The sequence below is a fragment of the Nelumbo lutea genome, chromosome 5 (assembly GCF_056320005.1).
Source record: "Nelumbo lutea isolate HS-2025 chromosome 5, American lotus-T2T, whole genome shotgun sequence".
NCBI classification, from domain to species: Eukaryota; Viridiplantae; Streptophyta; class Magnoliopsida; order Proteales; family Nelumbonaceae; genus Nelumbo; species Nelumbo lutea.
Window position 1 is genome coordinate 50,297,534 of NC_142688.1, and position 25,019 is coordinate 50,322,552.

A 25,019-nucleotide genomic window follows, 5' to 3' on the forward strand; every position below is an offset into this window, starting at 1 on the left:
TTAAGCCTTGGTGGGTAGAGAGCTAAATTAAGCAACCTTTTGGGAGATTTTATGCAAGGCAAACTAGAGACGTACATGTCAAACTATTCCAAATTGCAGTTTGAACAAATCGTATATTTATCATGGCGCATTGTGGTTATACTTACCTGTTTCCCAACGCCTAGGCAATCTTTGCCAATTGGTTGAGGAAACATCCACGTAAAGAATGACAATGGTTACATGTGAAAATTATCCGATTCCATTGCAAAATCTGGTATTTTGTATTGTACATATTTGTATTCGAACTCTTTTTAGGGGTGTCCATGAAAAATTGAAAAACCAAAAAATCGAACTGAACTGAGAAAACTGAACCGTAAAATGCAGTTAATCGAATCAATCAGTTCGGTTTTGGTTTGGATTTTTTAAAAAACCGAAGGACTGGTTCGATTTTTGGTTAACCTACAAAAAGAAACCAACGGTTAACCAAACCGACCGGTATATATATTTATATGTATATTTTATATATATTTTATATATATGTCACATATTTTCTATATATTATATATAAATATATACTTATATTATATTTATAATATATTATATATCATTTGTTATTTATAATATAATATTATACATATATTTATATAATATATATTATAAATATAAAAAACTGAAAAACCGAAGAATCGAACCGGTCAAAAACCAAAACCAGCGGGCTGATTAACCGGTGGTAGCGGTTCGGTTTCGGTTTAGAAAAATGAAAAAACTGATACCATCGGTTCAGTTTCCAAAATATGCCCATGGTTCGGTTAATCAAACTGTGGACACCCTTAACTCGCCTAAAGCGATTTGAACCAAGTACCGAAATTAAACATAAGTTTTTAACCACTCCACACTATCTTGCCAACCTAGCATTGATAAACAACCAAATCATATCCATTTACAAATACTCAGGTCTTTAGTTATAACCAAATTAGCTCTAGATGCTTTTACCTCTATAATCTCAAAGAGATTTTTTTTTTTTTTTTATGATTACTTCCATAAGAGAATTTAATATTTATAAATCATATATATCACCATCGTTTGTTAAACATAATCTATTTTAAATTGTAACATTTTACATGATCATAATAGAAATATTAGTTTGTTATGCTAACTTTTCTTTGGGATACTCTGGTAACTTACACTTCCTATTTTATGAGGAAGTTGCACTTTACATAAAGCCATAAACTATTAAAATATATGTTTATTATGTATAGAGTTATTCGAGCTGTGTATCTTAGTTTTTTCACTATATATATTTGTATCAAAAGCATATCTAGAATTTAGAGACATTTCTTTAAATTCTCTTCAATATTTTTTGCATTTTATAGTATTTTGAATATTGCACTTGGTTTTACATTGTGCAAGTAAAATGTGATTCCCCTCTTAAGTAGAAACAGTGTGATAGGCTAATGCTAAAGATGCCTTGATAGGATACAAGGGAAAGTGTTTGACTCTTTTCTCAAGTTTTTTTATTATATATATATATATATATTATTTCTTATAAATATATAAGATATATTTAATGGACATATATACGAGTTTATAATTGGGTATCGAGAATGGGTACCTGCATTAAATATAATTGGATTCAGGTAACCAGATACTCCAAGGTTAAAATCCAAACCCGTCCTAGTTCTCACAAAACTGTGATCACTATACCTAATTCCCAAGTCACAACCAGCTTTCCGGCGGGTTCCACCTCCTCCAGCTTAATTGCTTAAATTAAGCTTATAGACAGAATACAGTCCATTGGCAAAATTCAGGGTCCGAAGACTTGAATATATCCCATGTCACAACCAGCATTCTGGGTGGTTCTACCTCCTCCAGCTTAATTGCTTAAATTAAGCTTATAGATAGAATTCAGTTCATTGGCAAAATTCAGGGTCCGAAGACAGTCAGACCATTTTAATGCAGAAAAATACCCCCAAACTTTTGGGGCCGTTTATAACTATCACTAATTTTTTTCATAATTCCAAGTTTATCTTTCCATTCTTCTATGATATTTTCTAAGCACATTTGAGCAGTGGAACAGCCATGGATTAAGAGAGACCAAAGAATTCATCTGATTTAAATACTTGAAAACGGGTCTCTTGTTGCTTAAGGAGCTTCTAGCCTCTGCACCATGGAGGGACGAAAAAATGGGTCCCTTTGAGCTTTTCCACTCGTATCCTATGAGCTCTTTCATCACTACCCCAATGTTTTTGTAGCTTATTGGCATGAAAGGTTAGATTAAGCTTGTCTTTTGTTTTGTGGGCATTTTGTGATAGTTGTTTATTAAAACGCCGTCATGTCATTGTCAAATTAGCATTTTTCTCATGGTTGTCAAAATCACACTGGACAGAACAGTCGGACCGGAAAAACTGGGAACCGGTCAGGTGACTGGTTTCAGTTTTCCCCAAAACCAAAATTTCTTCAAAAACTGTTGATTTTGATCAGCAAACCGCTGACCTGGGCAGTTTAACTGTTCGAACCATTCGAACAGTTTTGACCATTTTTTATTTTTAATTTTTTTTGTTAGAACAGGCCGACCATTCGGTTCAAACGGTCGAATCGTTCGACCCGGTAATCAGACCCTTAATCGGTTTGGTCTCCAAACGGTTTTAAAAATCATGGTTTTTCCCATCATATTCATCAGTATACATTGATATTCACAAAGTGTGTTTTAATTTATGTGCATACCAATCATTGGGGATCTTCCCCCAATGATTGAGCGTTTGTTCACTGTTCCGCTGATGCGGCACCTAATGGGGGTGCATACCAACGGAAGCTACACCAAACACATTCTATGACGTTTTTCTAATTTCTACTTTCAATGGGGGTGCAAGGAACACCCGCAACTGAGATTGTGGCTCTGATTTAACATAGAGAACCGGGCCATGAATGAGGCAACAAAGGTGTGGAGTGGTCGATGAAAACATTAGTAGTGACGGGCTCTAAAAGGTTTGATTTCAGACCTGGCTAACAGAAAGGAGATGAAGACCTCATCAATCAGATGACCCACCAGGGACTGCAGCCAGATATAACTGTTCACAGCAATAGAGCAAGGTAGATTTCTACCTTCTCTGGTGTCTTTACAACCAGGTCATACTGTTAAAGCATTGGACACAAGAGAAGCACCTGACTGTATCCAATTCAGATTAACTGAACACTTTAGCGCTCTAGCAGGCTCTGGAACCAATGATAGTGCTCCACACCGGTGATAAAATACTTTTTTTATCAGTAACAAGATGCTTTATTAAATAATAATATTTGTGAAACTTTAAGTACAAAAAAGGGGAAATAAACTATCTTAACTCCCCCACAAGGAACAAAGAAGAAAGCTAAAAGTTAGTCCAAAACATAGATCCCTTAAGCGCCCCTTGCTTGGCTAACCCATCAGTCATTGAGTTAGCGCTTCTCTTCACCCAGTTGTACTTCACCTCAATGTCCCTACTTGGCCATTTAAATTTTTTCTTTTCATTTCTGTAGCTCCACAAACCATACCGGTGAAGGAAGATTCCGACCTGTTACAATTCATTTAATAGATACAAACAATGTACAATGTACAGATGAGTTGGAAGAAACAAACAAATCTATGTATTGATCAAAAAAAAAAAAAACAAATCTATGCACAAAAACCAAGAGACCTTCTCAGTCTAATGGCATTCAGGTGATCAACAATGGGCGTTGTCTTCTTGTTTGTACAACAAACACAAGAGACCTTCTCAGTCTCCTACACAAGCAAATCCTTACAGTTCTCTGAGTTTCATTCAACCGAAGGCCCTGCTTCTGAAAGAAGTATATAATTTAAGGATCAGAGAGAAGAAAACAAAAAATCAGGAAGAGATTCTCTATATGACTATATCCCCTATCAGATCAATGAATGAATACTTGAATAGTCTAAAACTCTGCATAAATGCATAACAAGTCAACAACGGCACCAATTACCTAAAGCTTAGTCATCTAAGAAGTAAGAACTGCATGTTTGTGCACATTGGCATAGGGATTAGTGAGTCACTGTCTTTGTGCCTAACAGAACATGCCTTGACTTGAGCAAGTAATAATGATTCTTTGGTTCTACCGAGTCAACAGAGTGATAAATCTAACCAGGCAATGATAGGAAAGTAAAGGAATCAAACTCTCTTCCCAGAGTTCAGCATTATTAACAATTTAATAGAGCCAAAAAAGTTTCATTCACATTTTCCCTTTTATTCTGTGTGCACATGTGGGGATGTGACATCACATCATCATCAACTTCCATGGAGAAGAAGCAACTGGCCTTATATATTGAGGTGTTTCACTGCCTGGAGGCATGAAGCCTCTTGAGTACAAGGAGGCTTAAGCCTCCTTAAGAGGAGGGGGATGAGGAGGAAGAAGAGGCAAGGGGATCTCTTTTTTTTCATGTTTCTTTAAAAAGAATGAAGATGTATAACACTAGCTGAATAGAATGAATTGTAACTAAAATAGAATTTATGAATCGTAACTAAAATAGAATAGAATGAATAGTAACTAAAATCACAAAACCAACCTCTTTATATATAAGCTAAAAATTACGTCAGTGCCCCAAAACCCCCACATGAACTTGTTAGGGCTTGCCTCAAGGGGGAGGCCAATATCCAAGGATTAGAAATGCAAGATGTTTAATATCACATTAGCTAGTTAAAGTGATGCAACTAGGAGATAAATAGACAGAACGAACATTTTGCATGCTTGAATTGTTGAGTGCTTGAAGCACTTTGGTATGATCAACAATATGCTTGCTTTCATTCCACATTTACATATATGAATTTTAATTTGAGCAAATAAACATTTTGAAACATTTAATTTCTTTTAAATTCAGGTTTTCACTTTTTTATGCATTACTTTTTTTAACCTTTTTTCAAAAACTTGCAGCTTGCTTTGAAAAGAGGCATGCCTCACCTTGCAGCTAAAAGGCCCTTGCACTATTCTCGTGCCTTGCACTGTTAAAACATTAGTCTAGGCTGAATATCAATCAGTGCAGTATTTGAGAACAAATTTTGACTGAAGTTCTCCTTTTTAACTCTTGACAATTGGCATAGAATACACTTTCATTTGCTAGAGAATATCACATACATTTTTCATCAGTATTTTGTTTTTCTATTAGTTAATGAGTGAAAATTTTCAAACATAAAGAAGAGAAACAAAGGGACAGAATCATCAAGGCCCAAAGGAGAGAGTTTGAACAAACACAGAGCCTAAAGATAGAAAACAAGAAAACAAAAACATGAGAATGTCCATTGGAACAGACACAAGAAAACACAAAGCCTAAAGCTAATTTGTGACACAATTAACTGCAACACCTTCCTGAAGTTGAATAGTTTAGGGAGAATAAGAAAACTTCACATTCAGTGTACATCTCTTTAACAATATATTTTTGACCTGCTTCAATAAAATTTTACATTTGTCTCATAATAAATTCATTAAGGGAGAAACACTCACCACTAGATGCTGTTAAAGGCAGCTTCCAGAAATTAAGTAGCTTCCTTCCTCTCTTCAGGCACTATTGACTCATTCCTGTTGAGAACCAAATTGGGAAAAAATAAGTCTTTCCAGGGCAAATCCATTGGAACAGACACAAAATCAATTTTCTTGTTCTTCTGTTTTTTTTTTTTTTTTTGTTCTGTAAATCTTTCCAGGAGTATGCTTATTGATTGATATGAGGAACATGACATACACAGAGAGGCACAGAATGCAATTAAAACAAGATAAGCAACGCAACCAGGATTTGAAGACAAATGAGGAGTTTATAGAGAAAGAAATATAAGTAAAAAGGGGCAAATGTCCCTCAGTCTGCTAATTCTGCTGCTTATTCCCTAGCCTATGAGGGAATTAGCAGACAAATGTTGGTGTCAAGTGGGTGTCTAATAGCCCAAAGGATATTTTCTGTTTGTTTCATCTTTTAGGGCTCTATTAGGAGCAGTGGGCTAGTTCCAATATATCCTGTATGAAATATACAGACACTTGCATAATCTGTAACTGTAAATATATACTGCATATTTTATCATCAATAAAATCATCACTGGTTACTGATCAAAAAAAAAGTTTTAAAGTGGTATGCATTTTAAGAATCACCCAAAAAGAAATGGAAAAGTAAAAAGAAATCAAATTTCCAAAAAGAAAAAGGAATAGAGAAAAGATTAACTCATGTTCCAAATATCTTCTTTCTTGTCCAATATTCTATGAAATGCATTGTATATTAGGTTTTCTTACAGACACTGTTTGGGTAAATTAGAGAAAAAGTGATTGACATATTTGTAGTTTTATTTTTTTGGTAATAAAATATTTGTAGTTCTATATATAACTCTTGGAACTGTTAGAATATTTCATTTGACTATATGCAGAAAATTTTCACTATATTCATCAAACTTATGAGTTTTATTATTCCCAATGGATGGACAATCTAGTCACTTGAACCATGTCCTTCCCTACATGCCTATTAAAAAGTACATAACTACACGTTTAGGTATTCTTCCTGTTTCACCATCAGAGGAGCATTTACCTGCCAATGGATACGCTTGAATTTATAAATACAAAAGCAAGGTATTATGCATAGAAGAATAAATTTGTTGAGATAGGACAGCCAAGCTCAAATAAAGCATGGAAGTCACTAATCAAGAGGGGGAAGCCCTTAGGTTGAACGATCTTGGCTTCAGGTAGTAAGAAAACAAAAAAGAGAAAATAGGAGAAAATTAATGTCCTGGACGGACAATGTCCTCTGCATGAACAGCATCTATTGTTCAAAATAGATAGTAATGTTAGCTGCCTACCTGGACCATCACACAGTATCATCTTCAGCAATGGCCCTTGGTACAGAAGGAAGTAAATTTAACACCTAAGTTTGAGTCTAAATAAGACAATCTAATAATTTCAGTATACCCAAGGAAAGACACATATTGAGCGAAAGAGAACCAAAAACAGCACTCAAGGACATAAAGAACTCGTTTTTATGTCGAAAGTTAATAAAACTGCAACCGGAAATTTTCCATGCTAGCATTTTATTGAATAATTAGCAGGTGATCTTTTGTTTTCAAAAATTTAGAAAATCAAATAACACAAATACACTAAAGACTATGAGAATTTAATCTCAAATGTATTACTTAAAGAAAGACATTCATCATCAGCTACTAACCAAAGAGAAGACAAACAAAATGGAATGAAATTAATTACCACCCAAAAGCCGAATTACGAGAATCCATGCTTTCGTAGATTCGAGAGAGCCGACGAGTTGGGGGCTTGACTCTTTTAGGCTTCTTGTTCAAACCACAAACCTCTCGTACCAGGGGAACGTGAACCAAAACCAATTTCCACGCCAAGAACCAACCTACATCAACCAATAAGAGAATTTGTTAAGAACATCGTAGGCATACCTCAAAGATAAGAGTTTTCAACCAGCCCAGATCATCAAAAGAGATTATCCCACGAACTCAGAAACCCAAAAAACAAATAAAAGCAACCTTTTGACAGAAAACTGAAATTTTGATAACCAAGCAGAGGGAGAGTTGTGGACTTTTACCCAAAAGCAGCAAGGACACCGCAAAAGCAACAGCAAGAATTGGGCGGAGAAAATATAGGACGAGATAGTCCCAATAAGAAGGAACCAAGGAAGACGAAAGCGACTCCATAATCGACTTGACAAGCACCGATCGTCTTCTCTCCAACAAGTAAATAGGATAGAGAGAAGGAGAGACCCCTGCTTCGCTTCTACATCTGTTGATCGACCGTTGATTAGTCCAGACTCCAGAGCCGTAATCCCGTTCACCAGCGGCACCTTCCGGGGGTCTACGGGCCTACCTGAGACCTGAGTCCTGAGTCCTGAGTACCTGCTACGGTTTGCACCAAACCCATATTTAACGGGTATGGATTAGGGACAACATAAAAAAAAAAAAAAAAAAAAAAACTACAGAGTGGGTTGAACAGTCATTCTCTCAAAAGACTATCGACACTACAAAGTGGGTTGGTTACGTAGGGGTTCGGGCGGGTTGAGGGTCAACCCAGGCCATACGTGCAAAGTTTGGGCTTGGGCTTCAACCCGAGGTCAAGTCTGACTTTAACAATTTAGGCCCAACGCAAGTTTAAACCAACACTTTAAGCTGCGCTTAGGTTTAGTTGGTTCTGACTTATGCGAGTTGGTCATATTTGAAAGAATTTATAAATACATGTTGTGTGGATATCTTTTATTGGGCTTTATGGCTCAATTCAGGAGTATATTCAAAATATAATGTAAATTTCATTATATATATATATATATATATATATATATATATATATATATATATATATTACTATTAAAAGTGTGAATGAGAGTGGAATTTTTGTTTGATTAAAATATATCAGTTTTTGAATTTGGTCCCTCTCTAATTATAAAGATAGAAATGTAATGAACAGCCACTTTTCTCTTCATTCAAATCCCTCTCATTAATTCTTATATTTAAATTATTAATTCTCATTAACATTTATTGAATCCTGTTATTGACTAGAATACCCATATTTTTAAAATTTTTTGATAATAAAAAGTCGAAAAAGGAAAAGACAAAGGCCAATAACTAAACCATCAGCTACACCATTCACTGATTGTTGAGAAAATTGGAACTAACCAAGAGGAAAGTCACACACCAAAAGATCAATAGCAAGCAACAACTTAGACAGAGGGTCACAACAACTGCAATCATGGCTTGAGATATTGGAGATCACTAAGAGTGCATCTAACTCAACACCAGGTTGGCGATATTCATCCTCTTTGCTTCCAATAGACCAAACCAAATGTCCAAGGCTTCAGCCATATCAACCAAGAAGGCAACAACAACACTTGCAGCAGCCAAAACCAACTCACCTCCTAAATCAAGATGATAAATGCCAAGCCCTACGTTTAAAGACCTAAGCTTGACTGTTGCCTCACAATTGAACTTAACCCACCTAGTATCCAAAGGACACCATTTGAGCATTGAATGTGTAGATGGAGGATCATAGTCAACACCATCCTTGGTGAATTTAGAAAACAAATTGAGACTTTATTGCACAACCCAGTCCAGCTATCTTCCAACATTTGAAAAGAGACGATCATTCTATGGTTTCTAGATGAACCGACAAACTAAAACTTCAAAGGTTGTCATCTTCTTTCTTTCCCAATCAGCGAAAGCACTTGAATCAACAACTAGGTTGTCATCCTCCTTAATTGTAAGGTCACAAAATCTAATTTGAACTACTACATTTTTCCTCATTCAATTCCCTCTCATTAAGTCTTATATTTAGGGCCTTAACTCTCATTCTTTCATTGAATCCTATATTGTCATATTAAAAAAATAAGTGTGACAAAGAATAATTGTTTTTATTGATGATAGAAATAAATTACAAATTTAAAACCAATGCAAAAATGAAGTTGTTTTCCTGTTTGGTGAAGAGTTAACAATTCAACCTTTTGGGCCAAAATGTGTTAACCCTTGATTTCATAGTTAAATAATAATAAAAATTAAAAAAGATGAAAATACACAAAAGTATAAAAAATACAAAGGATTTTGTAGAAAACATTTGTGACAAATAAAAATAATTTTTATAGAAATAGAAATATAGAATAATTATAAAAATTTTTGAAAACATATTATTTACCATCATCATCATAAAAAATTGTCACGTGCAAAGCACATGCACACTTACTAGTACAAATAAAATATACGTATATACATATTTGTTTGGGTAACTCAGGTTGGACTAGGCTAGGCTTGAGTTGGGCTTAGACTAACCAAATGTTAATGCTTCAGCTTGTCCTTACCAATCAAGAAGAACCATGAGATTGAAAGTTCTCTAGTCAAAATGATACTATTCCATTCATGCAAGGATTTGGGAGCTATTTTAATATCCTAAAAGTATTTTCCTTATATTTATTTGGACTTAAGAGTGTCACTTGGGTAGGCTTGAATAGGACTTGTGTCAAAATTTAAATGCACCCAACCCGAGGGCTAAACCCAAAGCAATGTACATTGCTAACTTGAGCCAACCTGAGTTGGACCCCTATTTGGATTGAAGGATTCATACATGGAAGGGAGTTCACCTTATTGAATATTCAACACCCTAATTTGCAAAGTAGTGCTTTATTACATAAGTTGGTCTCATGGAATTCAAGCCCCCTTTATTTAATTTGATGTTGTAAAAATCATTCTAAGCCTTTGATAGATGTATTAATTGATAATTTAAAACACTACCACAAGTCTATTAACTATGTTGAGGGTATTATAATAGCCATTAGAAACTTATCATGCACACATGGAATCAAAGTGTTTTGCATGGTTTCTAATGCAATTCCTATGAAGCTACTTTATCCAAGTTGCTGGTTTATCATTATGGTTCATCAAGTTAATGAGTTGAAAAGAGTCATTATATACTATTACTTCAATAAAGTTTACAATTGAGCATGCTTCCAAACCAAAGATCAAAATTAGAACTTTTGCATCATAGCTCCTAGATGCTTGGCATGGTCAACCTTGAGAAATGAATGTGCTGCTATTGAAGCATTAGAAGAATATGAATGTTTTGTCATGTTCAACCTGAAATTAGATCATAAGAACCATCACTTTGAATTATTGCATAAGCTAGAATATCAATGTTGAAAATAAAACATCTTGTTTGAGTCAGCCTCGGTTGTTCCCATTCATGTGTATGTTTCCGCCTATTGATAATGTCAATTAGGTCCAATTTGAGAAACGAATGTGTTGCTATTGAAACATTGGAGGAATATGAATGTTTTGTCATGCTCAACCTAAAATTAGATCACAAGAACCATCACTTTGGATTATTGCATAAGCTAGAATATCAATATTGGAGATAAAACATCTCAATCAACCTCAGTTGTAACTCCCGCTTATATGTGTATGTTTTTGCCATATTGATAATATCAATTGGGTTCAGTTTAAGAAATGAATGCATGGCAATTGAAATATTGGAGGAATATGAATGTATGTCATGCCCAACCTAAAATTAGATGATAATAACCATTAATTTGAATTATTGCATAAGCTCGAGTATCAATATTGAAGATGAAGCATATTGCTTGAGTTGGTTGTAGTTGTAACTCTCATTCATATGTGTATGTTTTTGCCTTATTGATAATGTCAATTGGGTTAAGTTTGAGAAATGAATGTGTTGCTATTGAAACATTGGAGGAATATGGATGTGTTTCATGGTCAACTTGAAATTAAACCATAAGAACCATCAATTTAAATTATTGCATAAGCTAGAGTATCAATATTCACTACAAGAAAACTGATAAATAGTGGTAGTTTTGAAAGGGGCTAAATGGCAATTGCCACTAAAAATAATACTATATAGCGATAGGCACAAATTAGACATTTTTCTCTCTTCTTTCCTTTCTTCTCACCCTATTTTTCTCTTGTATTTACTCACTCTCTCATATTTGAACTCTCACATAGACGACACTCAATAATGATGTTGGCATCAGGTAATTTGTGTGTGTGTGTACATGTGTATGTGTGTGTGTCTCAATAACCAATTTGGATTTGTCTCAACTCTCCACTGAATAGAACTAACCAATGACGGCGTTCAGTGGTGTTCATATTAGCAATCATCAACATTCAACAGTGTAGATTTTTGCAACTAACGACACTCACTTGTGTGCATTATATCTAGATCAAATCATGTTATTTTTTCTATTCTTTTTACTAGTATTAAATCATTTTTATGTTTCAGACCACATCTTAAATTGGATTTTCTAGAATTCCTTTTAACTAGGCATTATGCAATTAGGTATCTTCACCTTTTTACTTTGATTTAGTGGCATGAGTAGGACGTAAATCTATATGTGAAATTTGTAAATGCTATATCACTTCTAAGTAAAGATGTGTGAAAATTTTTCATGTTTCGTTTTAATTTGTTTCTACTATGAACACCATAACGAGTTTTATTTAGTAGTGGAGGATTCAGAACTTTGATAGATTCACTCTTCAAGAGTTGTTTTAGCTGATCTAATGGTGATCTAGGGAAGTTTTGTCATATAGATCCAGTTCAGTTTAGGTTGGCCTTGTTTGTTCTGGCTCAACGGTAAAGTATATGTTCCCTATGGTTTTAGTTGTGCTTCAATCTCATTAATGAAAATTTTGAATTGGAACTAAAGGTGGGTAGGGGATCTTGTGTTTTGATGATATGGAGGGACTAGCCCCTCCTACTCTTTAGAGGTAGAGGATTATTTGTCAAATCACTTTTTCCAGATGCCTATGATGAGGTGTGACTTGCATATCATGAGAATAAGGGGCAATACCATTGTTGCCTTCCATTGCAACCTTAACTACTAGTTATGTAGCTACATCATAAACCTCCTGAGAAGTTGCTGAAGGTTTAGAAACCCTATCTGCAATACCAAAAAAACATATACCATAGAAAACATTTAAAAAAAAAGTGTATAGGTAACCAAAATGGGAGAAAATATATTGGCCATGGCCCTATGCCACTAGAAATGTTGTTTTTATCAAAATAACTTGTAAGACAAGTAATAGGGAAGAAGACATATGAGATTATTGTGACCAACCACTGATGGTCCATTACTACTAATGATCCATTTAACCTAAAACAACTCCTTAGCTAATCTTTTTCCACAACAAAACCAACAAGGTGATTAACTGATCTAGGGACCCACCTTAATGATCCACTCAATATTCCCCTTCAACAATTTGTCCATTTCAGCTTGAAGAAAAGGCTAATTTAGGTTGTACATGTATAAGGCAATAAACAACTCTAGATGATCCCAGTTCATGAGAGAAATCTGAACGGGAAAATTGTTACTTTTTTATATGGGATAAGTGTTAGTTGACACTATATAGTTGGGATAATGCTTAGATGATGATAACAAAGTGCAAGATTTATGAGTTAACTCCAATTTACAACTGTTGTTGTTGCAATCATTGTATAATCTACACACCTTAAGTACTTCCTCGGTTCTCCTCTTGAGGAGTGATATAAACTTAATAAAACTCCAATTAATGAATTAGAGTTCTTCTCTTAATGTTAGCTTCAATAACATTCTAATTTCTTTGCTTATAATTTTTGTACTTATACCTCCAATAGCCATATGATTTGCTTTTCGTGCTTTCCAAAATGTCGAGACTTCCTCTAACAATGCTATATACATCTTTCCAGGTTATGCATGCATCTAAACATTTTCTTGAGTAAGAACTAATGCAAATTTGAGTCCAATTAGGAATAAACCGATTCTTACAAAGTTTTTATTGTGCCTACATCAAATTCAAGTAAAGTGTTTTTTCTTTATAATTTATGTGTTGGGCAAAAAGCAAAAAACTTATGTCTAGGACCCATAGGCCCAGTCATTGAAATTTGATAGTCAATAAATATGGACCTAAAACTATAATAGAGAACACAATTAATGAATACCATACTTGTTGGGGAGGCATTGAACTCTGAACAATTTATCATCTTATTATTTGGGTGCTGGAAAAGGTCTAACTTTTAAATATTTAGCATTTTACTTAAATACTATCAATGATCATTGAAAGACAAACATTAGGGAATGTTGAAAGATGTGCTTTGATAGCTTATCTATGCCCTTTTTTATTGTTTATTTTGATAGCTTATTTATGGTTTTGACTTAAGTTTATTTATAATTGTTTTCATCGTTTGTGCAAATATTCATCTTTTTTTTTTTGGGGGGGGGGGGGTTTGTAAATCAAGTGTTTTGAATTTTGAGAATGGAAGATAAAATTTGTACTAAAAAGTATTGATTTGAAATAAGATGTATTTTTTATTCAAATGTTTTGAATGGAGAATGAACTTTTAAATTTTATTTTGTAATTGATGTTTTAATTTTTGTATTTCATTTCAATTTAAATGAATATAGAGAAAATAGGTTGTATAAAGAAAATTAAAAATAATTGAAAATAATTATAGATTATATATAGCAGCATTTGCAACTACCACTATGTGGCTACCCGACCCGGGGGGAACGGTGATGGAAAATGGATGGAGTTGTCACTTAAATTTTTGGGAAATGAGAATTTAGGAAAACCCAAGATTTTTGCAAGAAAAATAATTTATTTTCTTGGCGACTCGTTGCTCAAAGGAGATGAGATTCTTAAGGTCTGGGTACCAAGGTATGGTATGGGAAGGTGTTAAGCACCCCATACACATCCGGTTAAACCGGCCTCTACTTCACCAATGTACCAAGGAATACTTTTTTAAAATTTTGGGCTATCCATGCTTGGTTAATAAAATAACAATTAAAGTTACAATTTAACAATCAACAATAGAAATTAAACTAAGGAAAAAGAAACAAAGACTAGAAAATGGCTGGGCAATTAACTAAAGAAGCAAAACAAAAAAAAAATACCTATATATGAATTGATTAAAAAAAGCTACTTACTAATAATTGAAGAATATTAAAAAAGTAAATGCTAGATGGTAAGTTGACATGAAAAGGGGTTGGGACTGAATGTATATTTACGTGAAGATGATATAAACTAAATGCAAGAACCAAGATTTGAATGATAATTATGAACTTTTGAAATGCATGACTATCTAAGAAGAAAGGAGAGTGAAAACTAATTTGATGCATGATCAATTAAAAACAAATAATTTACCTAAAAATATGAATGTTAGAGATATTTAATTAGATAAGTGTCATGAATTGATCATATCCTAGAAATGAGATGCTAAATTCTAGAGTTAAAGTGGTTCCTACTATGGCATCTAATTGCACTATGCGAGATGGCTAAAAGGAGCTTACGACATCTAAAATTCTTTTCTTCAGACGTAAAATGCCTTCCTAGATAAGAAGTTAATGACAAGAGTATAAAAATTATATTGTGAAGTAAAAAAAAAGAAAAAAAAACAGAGAGAAATAATTGGAATAACCCAAGAAGATGGTCTAACCTCGTGAATGCTAGTATTCATTAATTCTAATACTAATTGGCTGAGATTGAAATACGAAGTAGTGTGAAATGCAGATCTCCCCATCACTTAAATGCAAGCATATGAATTCATGCATGAATTTAAATTTTCTTTTTAGGAAAAAGAAGAAAAAAAAAACATTGAGAAAAAACTAAAACAAGTCTAAAATGCAACCCTGTTAATTAATGCATGACCAATCCTAGAAATTCTAACTATCGTAACAAGCAAGATTAAGCAAAAAAAGGCAATGTAGAAAGACTAGATGGACCGATTACTAAGTAAAAAAATAAAAAATAAAAAAAAGGTAATGCTAATTCTACTTAGAAAACAATATCTTATCTTTCGGATGATTGGTATAATAAAAAAACAAGAAAAAAACTTGGTAGTTAAAGGGTTAAAAAACACTTTGATTATGAAAGAAGATAGTCCTAAAATTAGTAAAGAATAGTCACTTAAAAAGGATAGGGATGTGAACATACCTATGTTTCGGTTGTCGCATCTACAAGATACCGAACTCTTTGAGAAACCCCTTGGATTGAAGATGAATTCCCCATCATTTAGGAGGTCAAAGACATTTGTTATGTAGCCCAAATGATGTAGGATTTTTGTTGTATGATTGTAATTTTGTTGCACCATTGTCACTTCAAGAATGCTTCATGCTTCATCTCTTGGATGTATACACAACCCAAGGGTGTTATTTGGCTTCTATATGATCTAGGGGGAACTCTAGGGATGTTGGAGATGGTGGGGAGTGAGTCTAGGACGTGGGTTAGAGAAGCTTGGGGCTGTTTAGACGTGAAGGGGGGTATTGTCTAGGCTAATGGGGGTAGCGTTCACTTCCTAAGCTAGCTTGTGAGTCTTGAGTTGAGTGTGAGAAAGGGGAGTTTGTAGATTTTTTGAGAGGGAAATTGATAGTTGAGATAGGAGAAAATGGAGATCAATGGATAAGGTTTAAAGGGTTTTTGGATGGAGATTGATTGAGAGAATGGGGTGTCAAAACAGCTTTGAGAGGAATCCTCTCAATCAATCAAGACAATGAGTGAAAGATTTCACCAATTTACCTAAATTGAATATTTCAAGTTTAGGTGGTTGGCTTGACTGATTGAAGATTCCTATCTAGTCAAATCTTGGATTTTAAGGTGGTTCTAGGGGTGGGGAGGAAGGTTTGGTTGTGGGATTCCCTCGGTTCGAAGTTGTAGTGAAGAGGATTTCAAATGGAAGACCTAAGTTGAGTCTAGCTTTGGGTCTCAAGATGGAGGGGTTAACGGTGTCAGAATTAGACGATCTTGGTACTGTTGGACTCAGAATTTTAAGCTTTATCCATCTATAAGGTTGGATTTCAAATTTCATTTATTATATGATTCAACATCAAAAGTGATTCTGATTGGACAATTAGAATTGGTTCTGATTTTGGGTCTTGAGATGAAGGGGTAAACGGTGTTAGATTTGGGTGATTTTGGTGTTATCGGATTTGGATTTTTGGGATTTGCACATATATGGCTTTGTATTTCTGATTTGATGTGAAATGAAGTTCATGATCAAAATGACCCCGATCAGACGATCATAATCGATTCTAACTTCGAGTGTTAAGATGAAGAGGTAAATGGTATTAGATTTGGGTGATCTTGGTGTTGTCGGGTTTGGATTTTTAGGTTCTACGTACCTATGGTCTCAGATTTATGGTTTGATGTGAAATGTGGTTCAGGATCTAAATGATCATGATCGAACAATTTAAATCAGTTTCAGCTTCGAGTCTTAAGATGAAGGTGTAAACGGTGTTGGATTTGGGTGATTTTGGTTTTTTTGGATTTGGATTTTTTATTTGATGTGAAATGAGATTTAGGATCAAAATGACTACTCGAACGATCAAAATCGGTTCCGGCTTCGGTTCTTAAGATGGAGTAAATGGTGTTGAATTTGAGTGATCCTAGTATCATAATGTTTGGTATTCTGGTATCTACATACTTGTGGTCTTGGATCCTTGAGGCCGAGACTTTTTTAAAATTCCAAAAATACCCCCAAGTCGAATTTGAGGTTAATTGAAGCATTCTTGAAGCTCAAAATGTTGTAGAAAAACTAAGGAGCACAAAAATGGTGTCTCTACCAACTATATGTAACTTTGGCAGGAAATCAGAGAGAATTTCCGCTAAAGATGTCCATAACCACCACTAAAAAAATATGCAAAAAAAACACTCCAAGAAAAGTGTGCCAAACTTATAGCAGTAGTCAGGATTCCCACTAAAGGTAAAACTATCACTTGGAAGTTAGTCTTTAGTGGTAAGTTTTATTGTTTTTAACGAATATCGCAAAAATTGTCGCTAGAAGTTATAGTGACACATGTTTTGGCGGCATTTTGCTGCTAGAAGTTCTAGTAAAGATTTTAGTGGTAGTTTTGGGGTTTGATTGTTGCTAAAGGTCAATTTTCTTGTAGTGATTGGAGATAAAGCATCTTGTTTGAATTAGCTACAATTGAAACTTCCATTCATATGTGTACGTTTCCACCTTACTGATAACATCTATTAGGTTTAGTTGGCACCTTCAAAAAGGGTTTTTCTTTTCACCCTTTCCAAATGAAATATAGAATAATACAACCTTTGTCAAATAATATGAACAATTCCAAATTTTTGTAGCTCAATTTTAGAAAATCAATCCATAGTTGAATAATGAGATGTAGGGATTCAGGCCTTAAAATTTCTAGAGCCAACTTGGGCTTAACACCAAATGGATCTAGATAAAGAGCATGTGAAGAGATGATGGATATCTGCTTGCTCCTTATTGTAATAGGAACAAAGTTGATATATTGGTGCTAACCATTTAGCACATTGTTCTTTTGTTAAAAGACCATTCCATAGCATTTTCCATATAAAACATAAGTCCTAGTTGAAATGAGAGGCTGAAGATGGTTTCTTGGACATTAAATGTCTATGGGCTAAACACATTGTATAATTCCCTAAATTAGTTTTCTTCCATATTGTTGAGAGATAGATTGTATGTTAAAAAAGTGGCTTATGTGTAGTTCTGATGTATTTTGGTCTTTTGTTTATTTAAGCAAGTGGTTGTTTGAGACTAGAGAGTGAGAAAGAATGAGTGAGGAAGAGATTAAGAATGAGAGAGAGAGAGAGTTGCATCACTTATTCTCATAATGGATATGTTTCCTCTCCTCTTGTGGAAGGTGAACCACATTAAACCTTGGTGTTTCTCTATTTCTTCTTCTTATTTCGTCCTTGAGTTACTATTCTATTTTATGCTGGTTGACATGGTATCAGAATTATTTTATGTTGTTTAAAACATATTATTCTATCAAACTCTAACTTAAGGATAAGCTGAATATCCATGATAAGATGACTATGGGATCAAAATTTTCATAGAGGGGGCTTGATTCTAGGTACTATCACTATTTAGTAGATGTGAAGATTTCAACTGATTGCCAACTTTGTTTTTGGATTTGGAGTTCCTTCAACAATAGGAATCCAAGGATCTAGAGGTGACAATTTTGATCTATCCTTGAGTAGCCATAAGAAATTACTCTTAATGTTTGAGAATTTCATGTAACTATCTCCACTATAGTGAGCTAAGTCTACCTTTTTTCTATTGTAAACAAGCTATTATTTAAAAAATTATTGGGCCAGCTAAGAAGTCTCCATGCTTGCTTGCAAAACATTGCCTTGTTCATGGCTACATTTTGTCTAATGCTAAGTCCTCCCTTTAATTTAGACCAACATAGTTTTTTCCAAGAGATGTTGTGTTTAGCATTACCCTTGGTTTGACTTTGGTAGGTAAGATCATTATGCATTTGATATATGGGCATTGAATATATTACTGATTTGACAAAAGTCGTTCTTCCCACTTGTGAAAATAAATTAAAACTCCATGAATTGATTCTCAAATTTAACCTAGTTTAGGAGTTTACTATAAGACACAAAATGTTTATCTCATAAGTTGATCCTTACCCCTCGAATGTTTAGAGCTTTTTAAGGTTTTGTTGACTTTTAGTAATTAAGAGAATACTTTTAGTGATTCAAATGTATGTAACTCATGAGCAAGAGCTCTAATTTGTTGTAGATCCACTTTATAAAGTAAAATGCAATTATCTACAAAGAGTAGATGTGTGATAGGAAGTCCATTTCAACAAATTTTTGCACCTTCCAACAAATTTGTTGAAACAACTTGATGTAAAAGCACTTGAGTAAGAATTTCCATACATCCAATGGATAGATATGGTGATAATAAATCTCCTTGGTAGAGACCTCTTTCTAAATGAAGTGCTCATAAGCCTCTTCTCCTAAATTGATAGAGAAGGTTAGAGTAGAGATGCATTAATGAACTAAATTACACCATTTGGGGGTGGGAGTGAGGAGGGAATTCATTTTGCTCATGGTTTCAACTATAAATTTCTAACCCGATCTATCAATGCTTTAGATATATCAAACTTAAGAACTAAATAGCCCTTACCTTTTTTATTTCTTCCTTTGATGTAATATTTCTTTAACCATGAGAATTTTGCCTATGATCTGCTTGCTTTTTAGATGGCATTGCATAAGTTGATTTGTATGTAATGTGATGCATCTATGGATTCTTTTGGTTTTGGAACAAATACCACATTGGTGTTCTTAATTTCTCTATGAATTTGTTCAAAGTTAAATAACTAAAGAACCATATCATGCATATCATGATAGATAATGTGTCAATTTGTTTGACAAAAAAAGGTTGTGAACCCATTTGGGCCTAATGAATTATGAGGAAGCATTTGCTTCACTACTAGAGTGATTTCCTCCAATGTAGGTGTTAGGAGGTATCTAACTAGATTGGAAAATGGTATCTCTTCGAAGGATGAGGGAGAGCTTGTGAGGGAAAAGGATCTAAAGAGGTGAAAAGGGTTGTAAGCACTCGAGAGTATCAATAGCAAATTGCCTAAGATCCATGATGTCTAACACGAAGGGGATCCCCTTATTTATGGGGGAGGTCCCGAGACCCCAAAAGGTAGGAGGTGGGGATATTCGCTCTATATTAGGAAAAGAAATATACTGCTTGCTGGTAATTATTGGGTATGCTACTAGGTATCGCCACGTGTTTTATGAAGATATCCTCGAGGATCAACTTTCCTTATCCTTGAGATTCCTTAATAGCCACGTGTGCTACCACCTTTTCTGCGTGCCATCACTAATCTTGCATGGAGATAATGATGTCGTTGTCCGAAAGTCGATATTCGTTAATGTCCTACGACGATTCGTGAGGCGCTTCTTTGTAACAGTTCTACGTGTTTGGGTACATGCTCAGGTCTTGCCACAGGCTTGGTCCATTGTCGTCCTGATCTATCGTGAGTGTGATTTCATCGCACACTCAAGTGTGCTTGGATCTTGTAGGTAGATCTTTCTGAGACTTGTTTGAATTTTGGTTACTGATTGGATTTGATGAGTTGTAGGCTTATCGTGGATCTATTTAACATGCTACGGGTTCATCGCAATGGCCACGATAGACTACAGGTTAATTGCAGCGTGGGGAGCTAACCGTGAACTATTTGTAAGTGTTTCTGTGATGGTATTCTTGGTGTTTGAGTATTCTTTGAGGGTCTAAGCAAGCTATACACACCTACAATAGGTGGTTGTAATGGGGAGCCTACCAAATTGTTATCAAGCTTAGGTAATGGAATTTGTGAGATTCATGAAGGATCAAATGTTTCACTTATACCCCCTTATGTTAAGCAAAGAGTTCTTGAAAATCTTTTCAATCTCTTCTTTGTTAGATGTTCATTCTCCATTTGATCTCATCATCCATGAGATGCCATTTTTATGTTTCTATTGTTGGTTATATGAGGAAATATTTTGGTGTTCCTATCACTTTCACTAGGCCATAACTCTTGGATATGGCCAAAAGTTGATTTGTTCCAAGTTGATAAGGTTCTCTTATATTTCTTGAGTTTGTAGGTGATTTGAAAACTTGATATGCCTTGTATTTAAGAACTCCAAGAATCCAAAATGATTCCTTCACATTATAAGTGTTCTGTCCAAAAATGTAAGAAATTGAATTATATTTTTCAATAATGAGGAGAAGGATGATAATCAATTTAAGATGATGGAGAGCATGTGGATATAAGTCAAGCCAATTGATGGTTTCAAGTAAATAATCCAATCTTTCTAAAACTCTAGATTTGTTGTGTTGAAGGATGATAATCAATTTGAGATGATGGAGAGTATGTGGATATAGGTCAAGCCGGTTGATGTTTTCAAGTAAATAATCCAATCTTTCTAGAACTCTAGATTTGTTGTGATGCCCATTAGTCCAAGTGGAGACCGTTCCCACAAAATCAACATCTACCAAGTTGAAATTTTGTATGAAATTTCTTAGTACCTACGCAACTTGGGCCTACTATTGTGATAATCCTCTGATCTTGAGAGAGCTAGGTATATATCATTAATGTCTCCTATTTTGCAACCATGGCATGTGTATTAATGAGAGATGCTTAATTTCTTTGAGGTTATTGGCACCTTATATGTTCCAAGACAAGATAATCATTTGGAAGAAAAAATACCTCAACCAAGATACAAATAAGACTAAACAACACCAACAAGGTACAATATAAAATAATAATAGTAAGCAAGCTTTATATTTATGCTACTATTAAAAGTGTGAATGAGAATATGAAACTTTTGTTTGACTAAAATACCCCATTTTTTTAATTTGGTCCCTCTTCAATTGTAAGGACAAAATTGTAATTTGGACAATCACTTTTCATCATTCAAATCTCTCTCATTAAACCTCATATTTAAGGTATTTACTATATTCGTTGAATTATAGCCTTCACAAGAATACCCCTATTTTGAATTTTGTCCCTCTCTCATTGTGATGGCATAGAATATAATTTGAACTACTACATCTATCCTCACTCAATTCCCTCTCATTAAGTCTTATATTTAGAGTATTAACTCTGATTCTTTCATCAATTTCCTATATTTAAGTTAATTTTTCACTTATAAATTCTATTAATCTATATCCAATACTTTTAATAGTAGTGTAGATAAAATACAAGCTTTCTAAAATTGACCCAAAAATGATATTGTTCTTCCATGTTTGTGGAAAGTAAACAATTTAACCATTTGGGTCAAATGGGTCAATTCATGATGTTATAATGAAATAAAAAACTTTTAAAATTGAAATAAATACAAAAATAAAAGTATAAAAAAGTCAAGCACATCTTTAATGTTTTATATTAATCATATTAAAAAAAATTAATATGGAACAAGAATTCAACCTTTTGAGTCAAATTATCAACCTTGGTATCATAATTAAAGTATAAAAACATTATTTAATAATATAAAAATGGGCAAATTTATTAAACTATCCTTACTATTCATCTATTATCTTAAAGTATCCCTACTCTTTTTAACAATTGTCATCATCGTTAAATGCTAAGGGAAAAAACATAATATCAAATTTGCCCTCTATTTCGGTTCAAATAAAAAAAAAAAAAAAAAAAAAAAAAAAAAAACTAAAACCAAATCATTATACAAGTTGTCGTCGGCCAGACAAAACGACCACCGGTACCGTCAAGCATGACATCGAACCCGATGGACTTGCACTGCGCGGTGAACACCAGCGACAGTTTCTTTTTCTCTCCTCCTTGTTCTTCTTATTCCTCATCATTCTCTCTCTCTTTCTCACCAATCTACTCTTTTCTTCCTCTCCGATCTCCGCCATTGGCCTCTCTTCTCTCTCTCTCAGTACATTTTCCTTTTCTCTCTCATTTCCTCTCATCGTTATCTTTGACTGAAGGGGCACTGTTCATCGTCCCCTTCCTCTAGAGCACTATTGATCACTGTTCATTCACACCTGAAACCCATTGAGCTCTGAAGCCCAATTGTACCGTTAGACACGACATCGAACCCGACGGACCTGCACTATGTAGTGAACATCGACGACGGCAACATCTTTCTCAATCTTTGGTCTCTATCTCTCTTTCTTTTCTCTTCTCCTTTCTATTCTTCCTCCTCATCATTCTCTCTCTCACCAATCTACTCTTTCTTCCTCACCGATCTTTTCCATTGGCCGCTCTTCTCTCTCTCTTATTCCATTTTCTTTTTCCCTCTCATCGTTCTATCTGACCGAAGGGGCACTGCTCATTGTCCCCTTCCTCTAGTCCAGTTCTTCTTCATCGACCAAAATCACCGCCGCCACTGCAAGTTGCAGCGGCAATGATGATCTTCTTCCTCCACCCTCTTCCCCTCTTCGTTCTCCCTTTCCACCTCCCCTGTATACAATCCAACACTAGACACAAAGATTAAATGAAAGAAGAGAATATTGGAAACAAATTAGTTCCACATTCCCAAGTAACGACAATCGCACTTAAAGTCTAAAAGTAAGCAAAAAAAGGGAAAAATGCAAATATGCAATTGAACAAAGAACTTAAAAAGAGAATAAAAAAGAAAAAGGAAAGCCTAGTAATCCATCTACTTAACGAGAAAAAGAAAAAAAAATCCTCGGTTAACGCAATTACATTCATAGCGTAAGTAAAACTAAAGAAAAAGAAAACCACCAAATTAGAAAAAACATGAACACATAGAGATACATACAGTCATACATGATTGTCGAAGATGAATTTCAATAGCAATCTAAATGAAAGGAAAACGAAACCAGAACAGAAAGAGTTAGGGTGTGAAGGGGGAGAGAGATTGAATAAACCAAAAAAAGTTCACCTTTGCAAAGTCCGCCATGGTAATGACACCTTTGCAACTTCGAGATGTAGGGAGATGCAAGTGAGAATCAACTTGATGAAAAAAGAATTGGGTGGTTGAGAGAGTTCGCCACTGATCCAACTTTAAGTTCAAGCTAGAGTGACACAGTCCTTTGAATTGTGGACAAGAAGAGATTGCGGATTTAGGGCTAGACAATTGAAATGCAAGAGATGTGGACATCATCACCATTTCTCAAATCTTCCTCTGATACTGATGATGCAGCTCCTTCTTCCTGGTGAATGGGGTTGTGCCTTATTTTTGCTCTATGGCATCCATCAATGTTGACAGACCAAAAGCGTCTAACTCGATCTCCGACGGACTACCACTGAGTTCCCAACCAAAATATTTAATTTTGCCCAATGATTTCCCCTGTGTCATGTCCTTGACATCATCATCATCAGCCATGGACACACACATAAGAAGGCAAGGATTTATAGAGATCTAGCACCTTTCTACTCCACACAGAGATCTGCGATATGATAATAGAGCTAGTGTCAACCATGGAAATCTGGCTTGGGTTGCAACTCCTGTTGGATCCTATACACCCAGACGGGCATTGGAGTGAAGAAGAGAAGCTCTGCAATTTCAAACGGTAAGCACCGTCATCCCATTCGTTTCAGATGACAAACACGAGCATTGGAGTGAAGAAGAGAAGCTTTGCAAGTTCAGACAGCAAGCACCGACACCCCTCACGTTTCAGATGACAAACAAGGGCATTGGGGTGAAGAGAAGGATATTAGTGTCATTTTCTTCAAAATATAATTGTCACATGGTGTGGCATGTGAGCCGATTATGACGGTTTGTGAGGGAACCCTAATGGTAGGGAGTAATTAGTGAATTGTCAGAAATAGTAGGGGTAATTTAAGACAATAGATGAACAATAAGGGTAGAGTTTGTTAATTAGCTAAATAGTAGGGGTAGTTTAAGAAATTTGCCCTATAAAAATTTGCAAAAAACATTTAGGAACATATCTAATGGAGGGTGATTTGGCCCGACCTCGTAGCACGGGTATACGTGGGCGTGACCTTGCTTAAGCGATGATTCAGCGTGATAGCGCAGCAAGTGCAACTGCAACTCGGAGGAAAGGGCCCATTGAGTTCAGCCTGGCAACTCGGCAGGATAAGCTACTCGCCGAGAGCCGCCTGACCTGCACCTCCTCCCCGAGGCAAAGGCGTTCTGAGCTACCTCCGAGCTCAGGGCCCCTTGACCTTTCCTAATGCCCGAGCTTGGTGTAGCTTGCCACGGGCAGTTCGCCACTTTCGAGATAGCTCGGCACAGGGAAACTCGCGAAAGAGCAGTTTGGCATATCACAAGAAGATCTCTTGCCCGACCGCCGTACCCGACAAATATGGGGACAGCAAC

General features: G+C 35.0%; 1 protein-coding gene across 1 annotated transcript; it reads right to left on the minus strand.

The window, feature by feature from the left end:
• Positions 1 to 3,513: 3,513 nt before the first annotated feature.
• LOC148852314 (uncharacterized) lies at positions 3,514 to 24,357 on the minus strand. Its single transcript, XM_088947332.1, has 5 exons — positions 23,619 to 24,357; positions 7,538 to 7,844; positions 7,192 to 7,345; positions 5,464 to 5,538; positions 3,514 to 3,792 (listed from the first exon to the last, which is right to left on the minus strand). The coding sequence occupies exons 2-4, from the start codon at positions 7,644 to 7,646 to the stop codon at positions 5,496 to 5,498; spliced, it is 306 nt and encodes a 101-aa protein (XP_088803458.1). The 5' UTR covers positions 7,647 to 7,844; positions 23,619 to 24,357; the 3' UTR covers positions 3,514 to 3,792; positions 5,464 to 5,495.
• Between the last annotated feature and the right edge of the window lie 662 nt (positions 24,358 to 25,019).